The 23782-nt window shown below is 39.3% G+C and overlaps 1 protein-coding gene across 1 annotated transcript; it reads left to right on the top strand.

Moving 5' to 3' along the window:
• Positions 1–12158: 12158 nt before the first annotated feature.
• TCEAL2 (transcription elongation factor A like 2) lies at positions 12159–13452 on the top strand. Its single transcript, XM_026490572.3, is given in 5 exon segments — positions 12159–12201; positions 12828–12884; positions 12887–13008; positions 13010–13343; positions 13346–13452. Coding segments are annotated over 4 exon segments (594 nt in total). The 5' UTR covers positions 12159–12201; positions 12828–12853.
• The last annotated feature ends 10330 nt before the right edge of the window (positions 13453–23782 follow it).

Here is a 23782-nt window from a genome sequence, read left to right on the forward strand (position 1 = left end):
TAATATACCATGCATTCTTAACAGAAGAAACATCATCCCGAAAGTTCTGAAAATTGATTCTTAGGGGCAAAGAGATCTTAAATAGTACTATGGTTTGTAGCCCTTAGAAAGACCAAGGCACATAAACAGATATGCACCACACCTCTGGTATTAAACATTTAACATTCTGCAGTTGGGGCAATGATTAGGAAAAAAAAGATGTCTAAAAAAGCCTCCATAGAATGATGATAATAATGAAGAAGGTTGAGAAGCATTGCATATGCCCAGTGACCAGATACATAGATGATGGGCCACCAGGACTTATGGAGTGGTCATTTTACACTCCATTGTGGATGCTTACTCCTCAACAACCAATCTTGGTGGTGGTGAGGAGGAGGAGGAGGAGGAGGAGGGGGAGGAGGAGGAGGAGGAGGAGGAGGAGGAGGAGGAGGAGGAGGAGGAGAGGGATAATGAAATTTTGTCTTTGGGGCCAAGAGAGCTGAACATAAAGACCATACAAATGGACTGTTTTTTAAGATGGCAGGGGCTCAGTCAGAAGAATAGGTGTTTCCTCTGGGAAAAAAAAATGATATGGAGAGTAGGATTAATGTTTTAAAAATGAATGTAAGCAAGTCGTACTCTAGATTATATCTTCTTTAATCTTAACATTCATTCAAGTTACATGTTATTAAATTTATCATTCAGATCAGAATATAGTAAGTCAGGAGATGGTCAGGTAAATCAGGGAAACCTCTTTGCAAACACATGCTCAGTAGTTAAAGCTGGAATTACTCCAAAATTTTTCCCAATGTGTCCTGAAGCTACTGGGGTTCTGAATGCTCTACTCCCCTTGGGAAACTGATGCTATCCAGGATATTGCTTAAATTTTTATAGTGAACTATATCGCTTTTAAATTATAATAGTATTATAATTAAAAACAGTGTGTCTCTGGCCAAAAAACAGTGAGGTCCTGAGGCCTGCCAATAAACATTAGTGTGAACTTAGAAGTGGATCCTCACCCAGTTGACCCTTAAGATGACTGTAGCCTCAGGCTATACCTTTGTTGTACCCTTGTGGGAGACTTTGGGCCAGAGGCACCCAGCTAAACCAAATCTAGATTCTTAACTCACAAAAGTAAGATAACGCATGTTTGTTACTTTAAGCTGCTTTTATTTTGGAGTATATTGTTATGCCTCAACAGATAACTAATACATATATAATCAGAGAATTCATATAAATAGCAATATAAATGTTCAACAAACATTTTTAAAAGATTTACTTAATGAAATACAGATTAATACCTGGAAATATACTATTTTAGATGAAAAAAGGAAAGTTACAGAATAGGGATAACGTGATTCTAATAGTGTAAAAAAGATATGTGCATTTTGTATACTTGTGACTATATGATAATAATTCACCTATAAAGAAACACATATGGCAAGCATGCAACAACCTACTGATAGTGAACCACCTTTGGGTCAGAGAGTGAGAATCAGGCAGAAGTGAGATTCAGGGTAATTTCATTTTATAAACATAATATTAATATGTAAATTTATACATAATAAATAAATACATTTAATATATAATGTAATTCTATATTGCTTGAAATATTATAAACAGGACATTGTATAAGATAAAAGTTTAAAAACAAATTACTTTTAAGAAAATTAAGAAATAATTTACTAATAATTTTGCTTTGGAAATATATGCAAAGAACACCATTTCTAGGAAAAAAAGTCTATCAAAATTTTTGACAATGGATCTGTACATTTGAGTGTATGTCAGTGTGTGTTTCTGTTGCTGAAATTTGGTACTATCTGTGTGATTCTGTCTCAAACTCTATCACCTTAAATATTCATGGGTTCTGTAGCCAGTGCTGATTGGGGTAAAATCCACAACGTGTCACTTTTTGAGTGTGCAAGCTTAGGAAAAGTACTTAATTTCTTTGTCTCTTATTTTCTTTATCTGTAAAATGATGAACAATCTCACAGTGTAGTTATGAGAATTAAATGTGGTTACGTGACCCCAAACAAATGTTAGCCAATTTTAATACTTTTATTTTTTATGGGCATTAGTATTTTTGCAAGCACTAAAACCTATGATGTAAATGGTTGCTTATTGACATTGAATGACATTCAGTATATACTACTAGTGAATAAAGGCAGGTTATGATATTATAAGGAGGAAAATATCTTAGTTTTTAAAATAAATATGACTGTATTTGCAGAAGCAAAGCAACAGAATGGTAAATGTCTGGGTAAATATAATAGACTATTCATGTCCTCTTGTGTTCATTAAAATTTTTTAACTGTTGAAAGCAAAAAATATAACATTTTGTGATGACATTTCAGTGAATGTGGATAAAATGAATGAAAGAACTACAATACTAATGGGGGAGGGTAAAGGGACCTACAACATGGTAAGATTGCTACATGTCATTTGAAGTGGTAAAATACTGGTTTTAAATAGAATGTGAAAAGTCAAATAGGTAGTTTTAGAGCAACCACTAAAAATGCTATACAAAGAGATACAGTCAAAATTGAAATAGAAAGATTAAAGTGAAATATCAAGTAATGTTCATGTAAGCCAAGAAAAATCAAGAAAGCGGAAACAGATGAGTGAAAACCAGAGGAAACAAAAAGAAAACAAACAATAAAATGGTAGACCAAAATCCAAATATTTTAACAATTACTTTGTTAAAAAAAGATTTTATTTATTTGACACAGAGAGAGAACACAAGCAGGGGGAGCTGCAGGCAGTGGGAGAGTTAGAAGCAGGCCCCCCGTGGAGGAGGAAGCCCGATGCAGGACCCCGGGATCATGACCTGAGTTGAAGGCAGATGCTCAACGGACTGAGCCACCCAGGGGCCCCTTTAACAACTACTTTAAATGTAAATGCCATAAACACATCAATTAAATGAGAGATTATCTAGATGTTGTACCAACTTGAGAGAGAGAGAGAGGTTTTGAAGTCTGAATAAATTGAGTTTTTATTTCAGTTCTATCTGAATCGTGGATATATGTTTATATATCTATAATTTGCAGTTCTGTTGTTTGATACATACACATTTAGGATTGCTACATCTTGTTGGTGGATTGACCTTTTACCATTATTGTAATATCCTCCTCAATGTTTGGTAATTTTCTTTGCTCTGAAGTTTATTTTATGTGATGCAAATATACCCACTCCTACTTTCACTAAATAAAACTTGTCTACTGTATCTTTTTATATCCTTTCACTTTCGAATAACCTATATAATTGCATTTGAAGTGAGTTTCCTATAGACAGCGTTGATTTGGGTCACATTTTTTTTCTTCTTAGTAGTTTACTCTACCAATCTCTGTCTTATAATTGGTATATTTAGATGACTTACGTTTACATTTTTAATTTTTTATTATTTCATTAAATTTATTATTCATTACATTTATTAAGTCAATTAGTAGTACTATAACTATAAAACCCAGGATGTATTTCTTATTTATTTATTTATTTATTTAAATTCAATTAGCGAACATATAGTACATCATTAGTTTTTGATGTAGTGTTCAGTGATTCATTAGTTGCATATAACACCCAGTGCTCATCACATCACATACCCTCCTTAATGCCCACCACCCAGTTACCCCACAACCCCACCCAGTTCCCTTTCCACAACCCTCAGTTTGTTTCCCGGAGTCAAGAATCTCTCACGATTTGTCTCCCTCTCTGATGATTTACATTTAATGTAATTATCAATACGTAATGGATTGAGTGTAATTTTACTTTTTGTTTTCTATTTGTTCCCTCACCTTTTTGTTTCTCTATTTTCTTTTCTCTGTTTTCCTATAGGTAACTTGAACAAATTTTAAAATTCCGAATTCATTTATTTTTTTAGTGTATTTCTCTGTATAGATTTTTTGCTACAGATAATCTGTATAAATTTTACTGTAGTTTTAACTCATTCATTTCTACTTTTACCTTTAGTGATTCTTTTCTTCTGCATTCTTTTAGTTATAGTGTAGTTCTTTTTTTTTTTTAAGATTTTATTTATTTATTGGACAGAGAGATACACAGAGAAAGACCGAACACCAGCAGGGGGCGTAGGAGAGGGAGAAGCAGGCTTTCCGCTGAGCAGGGAGCCCAATGTAGGGTGCAATCCCATGACCCTGGGATCATGACCTGAGCTGAAGGCAGACGCTTAATGACAGAGCCACCCAGGCTCCCCTATACTGTAGTTCTTTACCAGGCTTTTGAATTGAATGTCAAAATAATTTGTTTTAATTCTTATCGATAACACATCTAACCAGGATATCCATCTTTGAGGGGGGCACAATTCAATGTTTTTATCTTCATTATATTCTTCCAGTAGTTTCCTTATGCAGGTATTTATATATTTATGCATGTATGCATGCGTTTACAGATTTATGTACAAACATAAGGTCACATTTTACATTTAGTTTTGTAACCTGCTTGTCTCAATAATAGCATACCTCAAAGTCATTGAATGTGAAGAAACATCTGTCTATACCACAGGGATAGTAGGTAAACTCATGCCTGATAAAGATACAGAAAAATAAATTAAAATGACTAAGTGTATTATGTGCCATGTGCCTTTTGTGTATTGAGTCATTTTATATTCACAGTTCCATTATAAGGTAGATATAATGTTAATCCTTGTTTTATAGATGAAAAGCTGAGGGACAGGGAGAATAAGAACTTAGCTCAGGACTGCATAGTTAAGGAGCAGTGCAGGCTGGGTTTGTATCCAGCACCTCATGCTCCATAGTCTGAAAAAAATGTCAAAGATTTGTTAAGTGGCAGAAGCTGTCTGCACAAACATGCACGTTTTAGGAGCTCATTAAAAGTAGCACTCAGTACGTTAATATATTCATACAAAATTGGTGGACCTAGTGGAAAAAAGTGGCTTGTGACCATAATGAGACCACTTTCATTACAATCATGGGGACAGAAGCCATAGTGCAGTGGGATAATGAGTCAGTGGACGTAAAGAATGTTAACAGGGAATTCAGAAAACGCTTTCTGAACTTTGAAAAGGAAGAGAAAAAGATAAATACAGAGATAATGAGAGATAGGCATTGAAACAGAGGTATTCTGTGGCTGAATGGGGATGAGGGGTCCAGAGAGGATTTAAGAAAGTCTTCAATGCCTTGAAAATTGAGCAAGTTTAAAAGTTATTGTGAAAGAGTTCTCTGTTCTCAGAGTTAATCCTTTTCTTTTCCCATATATTCATGTTCCTTCTTACCCTCTTACTTCCACTATAGAGTTAATGAGACACCTCTATTGGAATACTATGGGTTTTAAACTCAATATGTATTTAGTTAGTAAATAAAATGGGTATTTGTGTGTCAAAGAATTTATAATAATTCTTAGCTTTTTGCCTCTCAAGAAGGCAGCAGACAGCTGAAATCCTGGTGTGATGTGGCTGGTCTGAAGACTCCACTGGTGACTGTGAGATGGGTCCAGGATTTTCCTATAAATATGTGAACATACCGAGCAGTCCAGGAGCAGTTGGGCAAGCATGACTTGCTATCCTGGTACCCATCAGGTGGGTCAAAGACCAGCCTGTCTTCCCAACGTGAGTAACTGGATTAGGGCCTGTCTGCTCATAGCCATGAAGTTGAGCCATTCTTATGAGATTCTGATTCACCCAAGAAAGTAGAGAATTTCTGTCCCCAAACCTTTGGACTCAAGACAAATCAGAGACATATTTGCTCTCTTTGAACTCAAGACAAATCAGAGATATATTTGCTCTCTTTGTCTGGATGCTTTTATTCTCATTATAAGAAAACAATGAGAAATGACTTTTAACTTCTCAAACTGCCACCAAGAAAAAGATGGTACCCAACTGTGTTTGTTAGGATAGATTAATAGCATAGCATACAATTCTAATTTGTCTTTGGCTTAAGGTAATAGAAGTTTATTCTCTCATAAAACAGCCGGACACTTCTATTACTTGTCAAGTAGTTGTCATGGATACCTTTCCTGTAAGTGGGGATATAAGGACCCAAGGCCTTCCATCTTGTGGCCCTGATATTCCGTTGAGCCTCAGAGTCCTATGATCAATTTCCTGCTGGCAGAGAGCAAGGGAATGGTGTATTGCTGGAGGCTTTTAGTGGTCAGGTATAGAAGTGGCAAACATCACTTTTGTCCACATTCCATTACTTAGTGTTTTAGTTTGAATTCCCCCAATAGCAGAACTTAGGTGCGGTTGTTTATTTGGGAGGTGATCCTAGAAAGCAACAGTGAAGTAGGAGCGAGAATGGAGTCAACAAAGATATAAAGTTAATATATTGGTGTATTATTGACATTTATTGGTGTATTATCGACATTACAGCTGTAGTTAAGTAATGGGGACTAGGACTGGCTGGGACTATAAAAATGACTCCCAGAAATGTCTGCCCAAAGGTTGAAGGCTGGAAGTTTTATTCATCACTCCATATTCTGTTGGTTAAGAGTTGTTTCTGAGTGCATTAATTCCCATCCAATTCAGGGTTGGATTTGTGTGGGGGTTAAGAGGACTGCTTGAAGCTAATGAGAAGAATTTGTAGCAGAAAAGTGAATGAAGGTGGCCTGCTTAAGGTAAGACACTGTTGCCATCAGTGGAGCTCACAGGGAACTGTCCCTGACAGTCGTGGATGTGTGCCAAAGAACTGCAATAGGAGGCACCAAAATTGCTTGCTACTCATGGACTTCACTTAATTACAAGGGAAGTAAGTAATGTAATAGAACTCTGTGCTGCAGAGGAAAAGAAAATTGGAAACAATCTAAATTTTTATAAAATAGAATAATAAAATAAATCTAATAAAGTTAAACAAATAAAATTTATATAAATTATGAAGCATAATAGCTAATGAAAAGTTCTTTAATAATAATAATAATGTAATCCTGGATTTCGGGAGTGAGATCTGCACTTGGGGAATCATAATTGTATATATTTCATGAACTAGTTGAAATTATTTATCAAGTAATAGAAGACAGAAAAGTTATGAGGTCAAAGAATTAAATTAAACCTGTGCCATTGAGTATTACACGTTTCTGAGTTTTCATTTTCTCATTTGTGTAATGGGAATAATTATATCTATATCAGACAATTATTGTGAAGAGCAAAAAAGCAAAATATTTCAGGAGCGCTGGGTGGCTCAGTCGGTTGAGCTTCTGCCTTTGGCTTGGATCATGAACCCAGGGTCCTGGGATTGAGCCCTGTGTGGAGCCCTGTGTGGAGCCCCTTGTCAAGCTCCCTGCTCAACTGCTTAGGGGGAGTTTGCTTCTCCCTCTCCCTCTGCCCCTCCCCCTGCTCATGCTCACTCTTGTTCTCTCTTTCTCTAATTAAAATCTTTAAAAAAACCAAAATATTTCAAGTGTCATACACAGCATATGGTACATTTGGTACTTAACTGATGTTAGTTCCCCTCCTTTCTCACATCTATCCTTCCTTTAAAGGAGATTTCTTTGACATAACCCAAATAGCATGATTACATACTTATAATGTGAAAATGTTAAATGTTATATGGGTAATGTACAAGTTTCCACTATGTATAACTTCTATGTATTCTATGTACATAGTCATTTCTATGTACTAGAGTGATTTCTCTGCTAATTTAGAAAAAAAGGAAAATAATCACTGGACAAGTTCGAGAGTTTGAAAAAGAAAACCATCACCCCTTTCATTTTATTTCATATATTCTCCATACCACTTTTTAATGATATATTATTTTCTCAAGAATAATATGTGTAATGTGACCAAGAAAGAAGAGGCTTTGCAAAAGAACTTTGCAATAGGACACCAGGGGCCAGGCATACCATAGGGGCTTGGGTATGTCATTTCCCCTGTGCAGGCTTTTCTTTTTTTTTTTTTTTTTTTGGTAAAACACCTCTCAGATAGATGTAGGGGTTAGTGAGGTCCCATCTGGGAAGGCACATATAATAAAATGTCATATAGCCAAATGCTCACACACAATTAAGTGCATGTAAAATGGTGAAATATGTATAAGGTCTGTGGATTTTATTGATGTTATTTTTCTGTTTGTGATATTGTCCTGTAGTTACACAAGTTACCATTGAGGGAAAATGAGTAAAGGGCATAAGATAACTCACTCTGTTGTTTTTTACAACTACATGTAAATATTGCCTATATATACATAATATATACATATATGGTCTTTCTTGTCTAGGGAACTAAGAAAACTCACCCAGTTGAACCCTTGCTATGTGCCAGACACTAGGCAGGTGGTTCTAGGATAAAAATACTTCCAGTTTCCCCTTGATAGAAGGGTTACGTGTTGACCTGGTAACCCTTGTAGTTTAACAATTGTCCAATATCTTCATTTTTAAACAATGTATTATTATTACTGATATCGATGTTAAAATAAGCCAGAATGGGTTTAGCAGACCTTGTTTACTTGAATTAGTTTTCTAGTTCTACTGTTACAAATAAACATAAACTTGAAAACTTAAGACAATACATATTTATTCTTTTCCAAGGGTGTTCCATTAAGTCTAAAATCAATTTTACTGTTCTGCAATCAAAGCTGTTGGAGGTTTCTAGGAGAGGCTCCCTTTTTGGAGGCTCTATGGGAGAATCCATTTTTTCTTGCCTTTTCCAGCTTCTGTAACTACATTCCTTGGATCCTGGATCCTTCCTCCATCTTCAAAGCCAGCAGCTGAAAGCTAGCAGCTTAGCATCTTACTTCAGTTGTCACAGTGCTTTCTTCCGTGGTAAAAGCTCCCTCTGTTTCCCTTATAGAAAGGACACTTGTAATTGTATTTATAGCCCAACTGGATAATCCAGGATACCCTCCCATCTCAAAATTCTTGATTTAATCACACTTGGAATGTTTCTTCCCCAATTCAACATAATTAACATAACCCTTTCAAGGACAACGTGCAGGGTTGTCACTGGTAAAATGAAATAAACTCATGCAGGAGCAGCTGCAGAGCTAGCTCCTTTTTGCTTTAAGTGATAGTGAGAAAAACTTTTGATGCTGCTACCTCTACTGGTTATGTGTGATTAGCTAGTTGGGCCATGATCCATGCCAAGGACACCCAAAGTGCATGAAAATGCCAGCCCATCAGACAATAAGATAAGAGGAAAATATGTCAAATTATAGGTTTAAGTGTATGTGAAATGTGTGGGAATTCAAGGCTGAGCTGTCCTACTGTGGAGCATGAAAATTCTTGGTATGGTGGTTTTGTCATTTACCATACTACACTTATTTTATTGTTGGGATGATTCTTTAATTTTTGAATAAGAAATGAAAGTGCATATTGAACAGAAAGTTAAGTAACAAATTTCATCTTCTTAAGAAAGTTGGTGATAAACATTTACTTAACTTGGACAAAACATTTGCTGACATTTACTATGCACCAAGGGGACTGTAGTGATATTATTGACCTCATGAAACCCAAATCTACAAACCCGCTGAAGAAACATTTACATCTACTTCAGAAGGTAGTATTTTAAGAAGAATGTGTTAATTTAGTACATACAGATGCAGTTATTTGGCTTCTCATTGTATGAACACAACTTCTAATTTAGATTAAATTATTTTTCTTCCAATTTAATTGCACAAATCTTGAATTTCAAGTTTCTGCGTACATGTTTAAAAACAGGAATGGTAGGGACGCCTGGGTGGCTCAGTCGGTTAAGCATCTGCCTTCAGCTCAGGTCATGATCCCAGAGTCCTGGGATCGAGTCCTGCATTGGGCTCCCTGCTCAGCTGGGAGCCTGCTTCTCCCTCTGCCTGCCACTTTCCCTGCTTGTGCTCTCTCTCTCTCTCTCTCTCTCTGTCAAATAAATAAATAAAATCTTAAAAAAAAAAAACCAGGAATGATAGCTGATAATATGTTGGCTCTATTAACAAAAGTACTCAGGAAACAATTATTGATGATAGTTCATTCATATATTTTTATTGATGATATCTTAAAATCAGCATCATCAGATGATTAAAACAGAAATCAGTTAATACCAAAAGTGATTTGATATTACTTTAATCAAATTTATGGAACAATAACAAAAATGATCAAATATATTTGAAGTTCATATCCATGAAAGGGAAACATCCAGCCTTGTTATGAATGACATTGTGAATTCAGTCAAAAATTCAACATTGAGGATAAAATTTTTGTTACATGGTGATAATGTAAATATATATTTTGGTGGAACAAAACACTGTAGAAAGATCAATGTTTTGCTAAATTAAGAAACATGCAGCAGAAACATAGTTAGAATTGCTTGTGTCACACACATAACTCACAATTGTGTAAACAAGATGTGGCATTTTGCAAATCAAAACAGAAATGGGCCTGGGTGGCACAGTCGTTAAGTGTCTGCCTTCCGCTCAGGGAGTGATCCCGGTGTTCTGGGATGGAGCCCCACATCAGGCTCCTCCGCTGGGAGCCTGCTTCTTCCTCTCCCACTCCCCCTGCTTGTGTTCCCTCTCTCGCTGGCTGTCTCTGTCAAATAAATAAATAAAATCTTAAAAAAAAAAAACCAGAAATGGAAGTTTCTCATATTTACACGTAAAAACACTCATGCACACATATACTCTGTGTGTGTGTGTGAGAGAGAGAATACACAGTAGAATCTACAATATTGACAATTTTGGTGGTGGTTTCAAAGAAGGAAAGGGACAAACGGGTTACTAAAAAGTGTTGTGAACCAAGGGTTATGATGAATCTATGCATCTGTGGTGCATTTAATAAAATGTCTTAATGGTTCCTTTTCTTCTTTTTTAGCTACCTGACATTCTACATGAGAACAGGTCAAATATTGGAGTGCAAGTTTCAATTGCAAAGAGAAGTGAACGGAGAAGGTGAGAAGGAAGTTGCTGAAAGCCCGTTGTGGTATATGGATTTTGAGATCCCTCAGGGACATTCAAGCAGTTGTATCCAATCGACAGTTGGCAAAGAGGGTCTGTGGCTAAGGGGAGGAAATAGCCTGGAGATGGAGACTTGAGAATCATCTGTGCTTAGAGGGAAATGAACAGAAATCACTCAGGGAGAGAGAACATGTGGACTGAGGAAAGAGGAGGCCCAGGAACACAGCTACTCAAGGTGGCAGCGCCGCTTCCTGGCGGGCACTACTACCTGGGCTCGGGAGTCTGGCAGAGCCGGTCTTGAAAGCAGCCTGTGGGCCTCAGTTGATGAGCGCTCCGGGCAAAGCGGGTACGGTCCCTGTGATCAGCGCTCACACCTGGCAATGACGTACATCTCAGAGGGATGCTGTGGGAGGACCTGAGATGCGCCAGGTAAAGCACCTGCGGTCGGGAATCCTCCAGGCTCCTGCTAGCTCCTGGATTCCCCCTTTGCCCCCCGCCCCCCCCATCGTGTGTGGTTGCTCGGTCCTTTGGGGATGGGGGTGAGGGGGTGGGACGGGGGGGGGGGACTGAGCTGCTCGGGTGATGCGGCGCTCACGTGACCGGCTGGGCGCCGACGTGGGCAGCAGCCCCCGCGCCCGCCCGCTCGCCCGCCCTGCGGTCCCGTCCCTGCGCTGTCCGCTCCCGTCGCCCGCGCGGAACCAGCTCCCTGAGCTGCCCGGGCGGCGGGCGAGGGGCGAGCGGGCTTCGGCGAGCCCGAGGAGGCGCAGCTTGCCCCGGGCCCCGCAAGTCACTGTGAAGGTGGGCGCTGCTGACTGCCCCGGGCAGGGGTGGAGGTGACTGGGAGTAGGATCCGGGAGCAGCACCGGGTGGGATGGGGTCCGGGAGGTTGGTGAGGAGGGGGATGCCGCGCGGAAGTGGGCAGGTGGGGAGGGAGCACCCCGCCGCCTCCTCGACGCTCTTCCTCTGTGCCCTCCATCCATTTTGGACCTGAAATGAGGGGGGGCGCCCCCACAGTGCAACAGTGAAATGTAGACATATTCTAGAAATAACGCCCCTTGCACTTTGCACCTAAAAGGAAATACTGACCTCCTCGGAAAGGGAGTGGGGGTGGGCGGCTTGCCTGCAGCGGAGTAGGACACAGAGACCCAAACCATTTGGAAAGCATCCTGGTCTGGACTCTGAGGCCTGAAAAGTAATGGCGGCTGGGATTCAGGGGAGGTAGGGGATGGAAATGTTGTGTGAAGAGGGCCCAGATTCAGGAAAGAAACCTCAGAAGAATGAATGCACAGTCGCTGCCCTTGTCACCGTCTGTCTGCAGGTCTGTGTGTCTGTCCCCAGCACTCTGCAAGTCTAGAAAAGGAGGAGGAACCTGTCCAGAATCCCTGCAGGTCAGTGAAGGGGGGCGGGGCACCGGACAGGAATGATGGAGGGTGTAGAGGGCACAGCTTGGCCAGAATTTGAGGTCCCCACTGCCCATCCCCTACCACATATATTGCATACACCCAGACATCCTGAAGGATGGTACAGAAGGTGGTAGGGCCTGCCAGGGAAGAATGGTGGGGTAAATAGTATACAGAAGACACTTGGAGGGCTGGGATTCAGAAAAGGGACCTGAGTCTTTGTGCATCCACTGAATGCCCAGCCCCCCTTCTGTCTGTCTGAAGTTCTGTGTGTTTGTTGTCAGCACTCTACAAGGCTAGAAAAGGAAGAGTTACCTGTTCTGAATTTCTGCAGGTCAATGAAATAAGGGGGCCTCTGGACAGGGACTCAGAGCAGTGGGGAGTGTGGAAGATACAGCATGGGCAGAATTTGGAGCCCCACTACCCACCTCCCAGCATATTTACACTTTACCACGCTGAACAAACAAAGAGAAAATGGCAGAGTCTGACAGAGAAATGGTTGGCTCACCTCTGTGGGAGGAATGATGGGGGAAGGAGCGAGGCTGAAGACACACTTGGAGGGCCAGGCCAGGTTAAGGGAACCCCCAAGCCCTCAGTCTCCCTTGTCTACTCTTCCTCCCACTTCCAGGACAGGAAAAGGAAGGGAATTTCAATATGGAAAAACTCTGCAATAGAAATGAAGGAATGACGAGAACCAAGGAAAGATGGAATACGAAGAACAGTCACAGGATGCGGGAGAGCCAGAAGTAGCTTGTACTCTGGAAGACAAGGTAAAGTTAGAAAATGAGAGAATGACAGAAGATGAGGAAATTAGTACTAAAGGAGAAAGAAAAGCCAGAGAATATGACAAGGCCAACAGATGGAAAGCCAGTGAGCGAAGGAAGGCCAGTGATGGAGGGAAAGCCAGAGAGCAAGGGAAAGCCAAAAGAAGAAGAAAAGCCAGCCATCGAACCAAAAGCTGAGGGAAAATGCCCAGCTGGGGGCGTTAGAAAAACTAACAAGGGGCTGGCTCAATGCCTCAAGGAATATAAGGAGGCCATACACGTTATGCATTTGAACAATGAGGAGATGATAAGAGAATTTGACAAGATGGCCAGGGTGAAGGATGAGGTGAAGTAAACCAGACAGAAATGGGGGGGGTATGTGGATACAAAAGAAGTTTACAGGATCCCTTCCACCCTAGGGGCCCAAGGGAACTCAGGGGTGGGTGCAGGGCCCCCCAGAGGGGCTTTGAAGACATTCCTTTTGTGTAGTGCCCCTGGCAGGCATTTGCCCAGGCCCTGTGCTTTAACCTTCTGCTAATAATTTGCTTTAGCTATTACTCTCCTTATCAGCAGCCTTTTGACCCAACTAGAGCACTCTATCAGTAGGGGATTTTTACCCATGTGCATTGCAAAGACTTTATAATTCTTGGAAATTAAAGTAGCTTATAATATCATCTACGGAATCAGTCTACTTTCTAAAAAACATAAGTTTGTATAGTACATCTAGGCACAGGAAAAATAGAAACTTTTGTTCACCAAAAGGTTAACAGTGGTTCTCTGAATTATAAGACTGTGAGGGACTTATTTTCTTTCTTTTCTTTCTACTCATATATTTTTCCCCCTAAAGAACACAGATTACTTTTCTCATAAAGAAATACTAAAATGTAAAAACGGAAAACAATACATGAAAGAAACACAAAGATCTGTTCAATGAGTTTATGAAGGCAAAGGAGACACTTAAAATCATTGTCAGAACATAAAACAATATGTAAAACCCTAGGACTCATATTTAGAGGAATCAACCTAGAAGTTACAACAGATCCATTACTGTAAAAGACAGTCTTGTCATCTGTGAAATGGGGGTAATACTTGCCTCACAGGATTGCTGAGTGGAATAGATGAGGTCCTGAGTATATGACCTGTGTTGGTCTGGTTTCTGCCTTTTCCCCTACACTAGCAGGGACCAACACCCCCCTCCCCCATCAGACACTTGGAAAAGGGATAAAATACAGCTTGCCTATGCTCAGGAATAAGGCCAAAAGATTGGTGCCACCCTCCCCTGGGTATTGCCATGTGTACTGGACACTGTGCCTCTTCTCATGAGTTCTGCACACTCTTAAGGCTCCCCCTGCTGCTGATGAGCTGGTGTCCTTAAGGTGACAAAGCCCAGTCAATTTACCTGGAGTCCCCAGCAAGCCCCAAATTTGCCTCACACCATGTCACTTATAGAAGTGAGGATAAAGCCCTTTTCCTCATTAGAGATATGCTGGCCCAAGTGGGTTAACACCTAAGTGATACTTTGGCCCTTAATGGGTTTCAGATTCTTTTAGCAAAACAATCCTTTCTGTGTTTGTTGCTTTGTAAGTGTGTTTTTACATACAGCTATCTCCTTACCAGATTCAGATATGGGAAGCTAGAATAAAATCTGAGTTGCACACACTGGTTTTCTCATCTGTCAGTGCCTTGTCTGCTTGATTCCTCTTTCCTTAGAGGAAATTGTCTTCTAGGAAACTCTTGCCAGGTCCTACCGTACAAGGTTAACACATCTTCCCACACTTAAGGTTTTTAGAGCATTGCTAGTCAAATAGTGGTCAGTGGACCAGCGGCATCAGCATCACCTGAGAGAGAGAAATGCAGAGTCTAAAGTCCCCATCAAAGACATACTGAATCAGAATCTTGATTTAACAAGATCTGTTGTTGATTTCTGTATACATTAAATTTTGAGAAGCACTGTTTTTAAGGAGACTTTACCTAGCCTCCCCACTCCCACCTTCACATGAAATATGTGCTTAGAAGAACGAATACATGTACTACATAAGCTATACATCAGATTATCTTTGTTAAGCTGTGTTAACTGTGGAAAACTGTAGTTTAACTGTGTTAAACTTTAGTTCCACATTCCCTGCATTAATAGAGACTAAAACAAATTTAGTGAGTCAAGACGTGCAATTTATTAAGGAAGTAGGGTAGAATAGATTGATTAGAGGCAAATAGTAAATAATCAGATTATATCACATCACAGGTAGGTAGGGTGAGAATCGTTTTGTGAAATTTGTGTTTCAGTTACATATACATGTATGTTTGTACACCTTGAGTTGTGATGAAAAATGTATTTATGATTGTGGACTAACACTTTTAAGAAACTGAGAAACACTGAATTGGACTCTGCTTCTCAAAGCGCAATCTTTCTTTTCCATCCTATACCTCTAATGCCTAGCACAATGTCTGACAAGTCATAGGTTCTTAATATATTTATAAATAATAATAGTTAGGAGTTCTCACCCCAGATAATTTCTTGTCTAGATAAATAACTATGGACTTCTCTAGCAGGGTTTACCTCCAGTTCCAAATAGAACACCATGTAGAAGGGATTACCACAAATTTAACCTTATCTCATTTTACTGATGCTTGTATGTTTTTAAAGTGTGCTAGTCTGCCACATGTCAGAATCACCAGGGAACTCTGCTGAAAATGTGAACTCTTGACAGCTACCTCAGATCTACTGCTTCCTATGTGATTCTGATTCATCCTAAAGGCTAATGTCCATTGACTTATATATTCATTATGATGTCAGCCATATTAAGTGTGAACCACCAATAGGTAAACAGAAGAAAACAATTTCAACATCTATTTCTAGAGAGGGATGGGAGATGAAGGTCTTTCTAAGGTGTAAAACAAAGTTTGGGGGTAAGAATACATAAAGGCAAAGATTAATATGTCTACTGAAGAGAACCTCAAAGTGCCTTTAGAGCAAATCATATCTACAAACAAAGGCAAATGGAAGGCATATCATAGTATTGTGTAGTTCCTTCTTCAGATGCTATGATAACTATAGGAGTTAAACAGTTCTGTTGCTAAAGAAGATTCATGGGACTCCAAATGTCAATGCTTGCAAATCCATAGTTTAGTGCAGAGAAAAAGATGCAATATAGCAACAGCATTAAAGATATGTGTCACAGCTAAAAGACTTCTCATAACAAGGGGTCTGGAGGGGCCAGGTGCAAGCTCCAATTGTCCTCCCTCTCATTAGGAACCCCAGCAATATGCGCTTCATCTTTTAGACCAAAAACCACTGATGTGTACACAGACTACGTCAGAACCAGAGAGCACAAATGGAGTGTCTGCCCAGGATTCTCCCACACTGCTGGTTATGTAGGCATATTCTTGCTATATAGTCAGCTTCAACAGCAGAGCTCTTGGTGGAAAGGCTCACCAAGACCAGGTGCAAATAATCAACCTTGTTGTTACCAATAAACAACAAGCTGGTACAAAACATCCATAACTTCTCAGACCCGTGGTTATGAAACAATACTTTTAGTATCTTTAATGCCTTACCATAGGACAGTACTACACAGGTACATTTCTTATTTCAGTAGAACAGCTCAGACAAATCCCAGTCTTATTTGGATTAACCCTCTAATAACAATATGCCTTTTACTCTCCTCCTTACGATGTAAATAAAGCCAATAGGGTACCCCTTCTCACTGCAGGCAAAATTCCCAGCGACTACTCCAGACATGACTCTCACCCAGTTGTTGGATATCTCTCCATCTTATTCACTCTCCTCCCTTTCTGTATCCTGGGAAGTCTGACCTCTATGGACTACATCAAAGGACTCCCGTGTCCTTTGGGAACCAGCAGCGAACAATGTGGTCAGGAAATTTTCCCCCCAGTTTGTTTCCTGCACTGTCACCAGATGCCAAGTCTCTTCTCCAAAGGTTTCTGTAAGGCGGCCCTCTCAACATAGGCTCTGTGTCTCCAGTTTTTAGAAATCCTCTCTTCCTTTGTCTCTCAGGCCCAGGGCTGATAATCCTACCTTTACTAGCCGTGGAGTATTGCATGTCCCTTGTGGTTCTCAAATACTCTTCCCACAGCATTGCATATTATTCTTAAAAAAAAAAAAAACTCCTTTCACATTTTCTAATGTGAATGTGCCTCCTGTTTTCTGCCATGCACTTCTCAGACACAGTAGTAAATACCAAAAGTTACTACAGGAATTAGGTTGCTCATTTGAAGAGGGAAAAATAACATCCTTATAATGGGGATAAGGAGAGTGTAAAGCAGATGTTAGGAGAGGTTCACTGGTACATGGCATGTATCAGTAACACAGTCAAATTTACACCACTGGTGGCATGAAATGAAGTATAGGAATCCAAAGTTTTGGGAAATCACAGATGTGTCATTTAAATACTGTGTTGAATATAAGTATCCAAAAAGCTGTAGAGTTATCTCACGGTCCTAAAGAGTATGTGTAGGGCAAAGAGGAAATTGAGAGCTATGAAAATACAACAGAAAACACATGTAGAACACTAGAAAGCCTGCATAACATGTTTGAAGGAGTCCCTCATCTTATGATATATAAAGCTGAGCACCAAGTCTGGGTACTCAGAGTGTCACAGAGTTCCACTGCCAATTAAATGTTCTATGTGCTTTTACGATAAGGTAAGGATGCAAGAAGGGAAGGAGTGGAACTCTGATATATCAGATAGGGCCATTTGTGTAGACATGCTCCAAAATATTAAGAAATGCAGTAGTGAGAGGGTCACCAAACATCTCTTTGAAATTTTCTGTGTGTCTGTGCTCTGTAGGTTGGAAACAATGGTGGATAATGCTGCAGTGGAATTGGCTACTTGATCTTAATGTGAAGAAAGGGATCCCAGAGTGGTGGAGGTCAGGTGACAGTGCTTAATCATATAAGACAAGATGAGTGCAACTATCACAATAAGCCACAGGAGTGAAATGATAATTAGAGGATGTTTGAACCACAAGGATCTGTGGTGATGGATAACAGAGAATTCAAAAAAATGAAATAATTGGGCAGTCTATAGGATGCTGCTCAACATATTTTAGGCAGAAAAAAATTCTAGATCTGCTGGAAAGCCTAATATGAGTTGCTGTGGTGGGTTTCTCAACTTCTTACCCAACTGAGGGGAAGGCAGAGTAACTTTAAGGCAGTACCCCACAGCCACGGTGTATACTATAAATCTTCCATTCAACCTTTCCCAGTGGGACCTGCAGATATTTTTAGGGTGACTGTGCATTAGGGAAAAGGAAATATCAAGACTTTCTGCGAGTTATTAGCTAAAGACTCTGAACTGGTGTTAACCTCTAGACTGAGAAACAGAGAGGCAACAAGATAGAAAATGCAGAAAGGGCTATGAGTGATTAATGGGACATGGTGGGGAAAAAATCTACTGTATATGTAATCAGAGTTCCAGAAGAAGAGGAGAAAGAGAATGGAGAAGAAACAGTATGAAGAAATAGTGGAAAACTGACTTCTGTCATGACTGCCTGAAGAGCCCCACTACTGATCTGATACCCAGTTAAAGTGATGAAAATTATATTTAAAAAACCAACAACCGGGGCGCCTGGGTGGCTCAGTCATTAAGCGTCTGCCTTCAGCTCAGGGCGTGATCCCGGCATTCTGGGATCGAGCCCCTCATCAGGCTCCTCTGCTGGGAGCCTGCTTCTTCCTCTCCCACTCCCCCTGCTTGTGTTCCCTCTCTCGCTGGCTGTCTCTCTCTCTGTCAAATAAATAAAATAAAATCTTAAAAAAAAAAACAACCAACAACCATTGAAGGTTTTGGAAATGGTCCTAAGGACAAACAGCACACAAAAAAATATCTGTTCAAGAAAATCTACAAAAATTTAGTAAGTGAGAGCCTGTAATATTTGAACCAAGACAGTTCTTTCCCCATTTTCCAAGCTCAGTGAGGTGGATACTTCATTCCACACTGTTGCAGCCAAAAACACAGGGCTCCCTCTCCCCAAGATCCCAGCCAGAGGGCCTACTTCACAAGAGGGACAAGATTTCAGCATTCCTCATCCTTATCCCTAACTGCCTGTGGCTGAGACTAAATCCTGGATGAGTTCCGCTGAAAGGGGTGGTCTCCCTTCTTCTGTCCAACTCCCACTTGTGGAACAGAGAATCTACTTTGGGCATAGCATGCCTAGAATATTTGGGGCCCCAGTTGTCCCTGCCTTGAATAAGGAAAGGGTTAAGTTATAGGCAGGGAAAGATAGGAGGCCCTGGCTAGGCTCTGAGACTATTCCTAGCACTAAGACAGAGTGAACAAGAGATAAGGAAACAGACCACCTGGCCTTGGATGGTCCAGAGTATTTTTCTTTGGTGGCTACAATGTATTGTAGAAAATGACCAAACCTCAAAGAATTAAGTCATTAAGGGTGTCATCAATAGTTCATGCTCAAACCAAGACAGCACAAGAAACTCAAGGCCATAAGTTTCCATCAGTTTTCAATACAAGACCAGCCTACAAGCCTTCAGTGGCAACCCTGTCAGGACCCCTCTCACTCCTGAGAGCTTTTTCTGTATCCTTGCTTAATAAAATTCTATCACTTTACTCACTCTCCTTTGTCTGTGAGATTCATTCTTCAACTCTTTGAGACAAGAACCTAGCTCTCTTGCTTCAGCCTCAGTTTATGAGGCAGTGGTACTATGCCAGGAAAGGCAAGCTGAGAGGACCTCAGGCTGCTGTCCCCTTCCACTGAGGGCTCAGATCATACAACAGATGTGATATTCAGAAAGAAGCTATCCATTGCCCAATCCCCAGTTCCAGAGCCCCTGTTCAGAGATTTTACTAGTGGGATAAGCAAGCCATAAAATAGCTCTTTGTCTATTCCCAAAGGAACTGACTTCACCTACAACAGAGCACAAAGAATCTTAAGCCTAAGAGCACTCTCAAGAAGAGTGATGGTTATGGTGAAAATAAATTGGAAGAATACTCATGGATCTAACAATCATAGAGCCTGACTGTGGGCTGGCTGGTTCGCAGGAGAGAAGTGAAAAATAAGACAGCTTAGAGGAGGCCTCTTGGAGTCAAGTATCAAACAAGTATGAAACGCTGACTTCAGAAAGTGTCCACCTGAAGGAGCCACAGTTTTATTGGATTAATTTGCAGAGAAATTTATGCCCAGCGCACTGTTGAAAACAAGAGAGCAATCAGCCAAGAATTAGTGGAATTTAACAGCTAGATGTGTTCAGGTAAACAGTGAAGGAAAACTCTACCAATACCACTGTGATTCCAGTATGTCTATGTTCACACCCAAATTTGAGCATCAGAGGCTTAACACTATGTGTGTGGGCAGTAGATTTTACTAAAATAGTCCAGCCAGTCACTAAACAAATAAACAAGTAGATAGCAAAAACAAATCATGGTGGGGGGAGGAGTATCCAGAGTTGATATATAATATAAAATGTCCAGTTCCAAGCAAAAATTATGTGATTTGCAAAGAAACAAAAAAGTGTAACTCATACACTGGGAAGGAAATCAGGCAACCAAAAACTGGGAGAGTGACCAGGTATCAGATCTAATAGAAAAATGTTTCAAAGATATATAGATATAGATATATCTAAATACCTATCTATAAAATATATACATATATATTTCCACAGAACTGAAGGAAAGCATGTTTAAAGAAGTATAGGAAGGTATGGGGTGCCTGGGTGACTCAGTTGTTAAGCGTCTGCCTTCAGCTCAGGGTGTGATCTCGGCATTCTGGGATGGAGCCCCCCATCAGGCTCCTCCGCTGGGAACCTGCTTCTTCCTCTCCCACTCCCCCTGCTTGTGTTCCCTCTCTCGCTGGCTGTCTCTATCTCTGTCAATAAATAAATTAAAAAAAAAAGAAGTATAGGAAGGTATAATGACAATGTCATATCCAAAAGAGAATATCAATAAAACCATAGAAATTATAAAAAGAACTAAATGGAATTCTGGAGGTGAAACATGGAACAACTGAAGTAAAAGTTTTTCACCAGAGGGATTCAACAGTAAATTTGAACTGGCAGAAAAGAATTGGAAAACTTGAAGATAGATCAATAGATAGAGATTATGCAAACTGAACAACAGAGAGAAATAAGTATGAAGAAAATGAACAGAGTCTCAGAGAAATGTGGTACACCACTGGGCACACCAGCATTATGCGTAAGAGTAGTATCAGAAAAGAGGAAAGAGAGAGACTATTGGGACTATGACATATAAAATTTTACTATATGTGTAATATATTTGCTAATAACATCACAAAAGAGATCGGTGGGAATAAAGCTGTAAAGGGCTGAGGAAATAACTACAGATGGTAAAGTAATAAATATAACAATGTATTGTTGGCTTTGCAACATTAATAAAAGTAAAATATAATGATAATGGCACAAAAGGGGAGATAAGGGAATAAAGCTATATAGTAATAACATTTTTAAACACCACTGGAATTAAATAGGCATGAACCTGAAGCTGATTATGAAATGTTAAGATATATATGGTAAACAGGAGCAACCACTAAAAACTAAAAACATAAGTAAAAAATATTGTAAAAAGTATTAAAGTATACTACATTTAAAAATAACCAGGCAATGCAAAATAAAGCAGTGAAAGAGGAATAGGGGAAAAGACATAATCATAGAAAATAAAAAGTAAAATGACAGAAGTAAATCCAGCTATATCAACAATGACATTAAATATGAATGCATTAAACAATCCAATCAAAAGGTACACATTGTCAAACTGGATAAAAAACATGATCCAACTATATGTTGTCTACAGGAGACATACTTTAGATTGAAAGATAAAAATAGATTGAAAATAAAAAGACAAAGAAAAACATGTCTTCCAAACGGCAACCGCAAGAAAGCTGGAGTGCCTATAGTAACATTGGACAAAAGTGATGCTATTACAAAAGTTGTAACTGTAGGTAAAGAAAGACATTTCATAATGATAAAAGGGCCAAACCATCAGGAAGATATAACAATTTATTAACATGTATGCACCTAATAATCACCAAAATACATGAAATGAAACTGATAGAAATTAATAGAAAATAGACAATTCAAAAATAGTACACTGAGACTTCAATACTGCATTTTCAATAATGGATAGAAAAACTAGACAGAAAATTAGCAAGGAAAAAGAAGACTTAAACCACACTGTGGAACAACCATGCCTAACAGATGTCTATAGGACACTCCACCCAAAACAACAGAGTATACATTCTTTTCAAGGCACGTGGAACATTCTCCAGGATAGATGATATTCTACACCATAAAAAAATCTCAATACATTTAAAGGATGAAAATAATGCAAAGTATGTTCTCCAACCATAATGGAGTGAAATTAGAAATTTATAGCAGGAAAAACATTGGGAAATTCACAAATGTGTGAAAATAAAACACCACACTTCTAAATAACCAATGGCTCAAAGAAGAAATCAAAAGGGAAATCACAACATACTAAAATTGTGGGATCCAACTGAAGAAGGAAGATCTCAAATCAACAACCTGTCCTTCCACCGAAGGCACAGCAAAAAGAAGAGTGAATTAAACCTGAATCAAGCAAAAGAAAGGACATAATAAAAATTAGAGTGGAAATTAATGAAATGGAAAATAGAAAAAATAAAATCAGTGAAACCCAAAGCTGATTGTTGTTGGGTTTTTTTTTTTTGCAATTTTCTAATATATATGTATATATAAATTTAAAATCAATTAATTAAAATATAGTGTGTTACTAGTTTCAAAAGTAGAGTTTAGTGATTCATCAGTTGCATATAACACCCAGTGCTCATTATATCAAGTGCCCTCCTTAATGTCCATCACCCGGTTACCCCATCCCATCACCCACTTCCCCTCCAGCAACCGTCAGTTTGTTTCCTATACTTAAGTGTCTTCTATAGTTTGTCTCCCTCTCTGATTTCATCTTATTTTTCCCTCCCTTTCCCTATGTTCATCTGTTTTGTTTCTTAAATTCCAAAAATGAGTGAAATCATATGATATTTGTCTTTCTCTGACTTATTTTGCTTAGCATAATACCCTCTAGTTCTATCCATGTCATTGCAAATGGTGAGAGGTCATTCTTTTTGATGGCTGAGTAATACTCCATTGTACATATATACCACATTTTCTTTATCTATTCATCTGTTGATGGACATCTGGCCTCTTCCCATATTTTAGTTATTGTGGACATTGCTAATATAAACATTGGGGTGCATGTGCCCCTTTGAATCACTGTTTGTATCCTTTGAATAAATACCTAGTAGTGCAATTGCTGGGTCATAGAGTAGCTCCATTTTTAACTATTTGAGGAAACTCCGTACTATTCTCCAGAGTGGCTGTACCAGTTTACATTCCCACTAACAGTGTAAGAGGTTTCCCCTTTCTCTGCATCTTCACTAACATATGTTGTTTCCTGACTTGTTAATTTTAGTCATTCTGACTGGTGTGAGGTGGTATCTCATTGTGGTTTTGATTTGCATTTCCCTGATGCCAAGTGATGTTGAGCATTTTTTCGTGTGCCTGTTGGCTATTTGTATGTTTTCTTTGGAGAAATGTCTGTTCATGTCTTCTGCCCATTCCTTGGCTGAATTTTTTGGTTTTTGGGTGTTGAGTTTGATGAGCCCTTTATAGATTTTGGATACTAGCCCCTTATCTGATAAGACATTTGCAAATATCTTCTCCCAATCTGGCGGTTGCCTTTTAGTTTTGTTAACTGTTTCCTTTGCTGTGCAGAAGATTTTTATTTTGATGAAATACCAAAAGTTCATTTTTGCTTTTGTTTCCCTTGCCTCTGGAGACATGTCTAGCAAGAAGTGCTGT

Source organism: Ursus arctos, chromosome X, assembly GCF_023065955.2.
Source record: "Ursus arctos isolate Adak ecotype North America chromosome X, UrsArc2.0, whole genome shotgun sequence".
NCBI classification, from domain to species: domain Eukaryota; kingdom Metazoa; phylum Chordata; class Mammalia; order Carnivora; family Ursidae; genus Ursus; species Ursus arctos.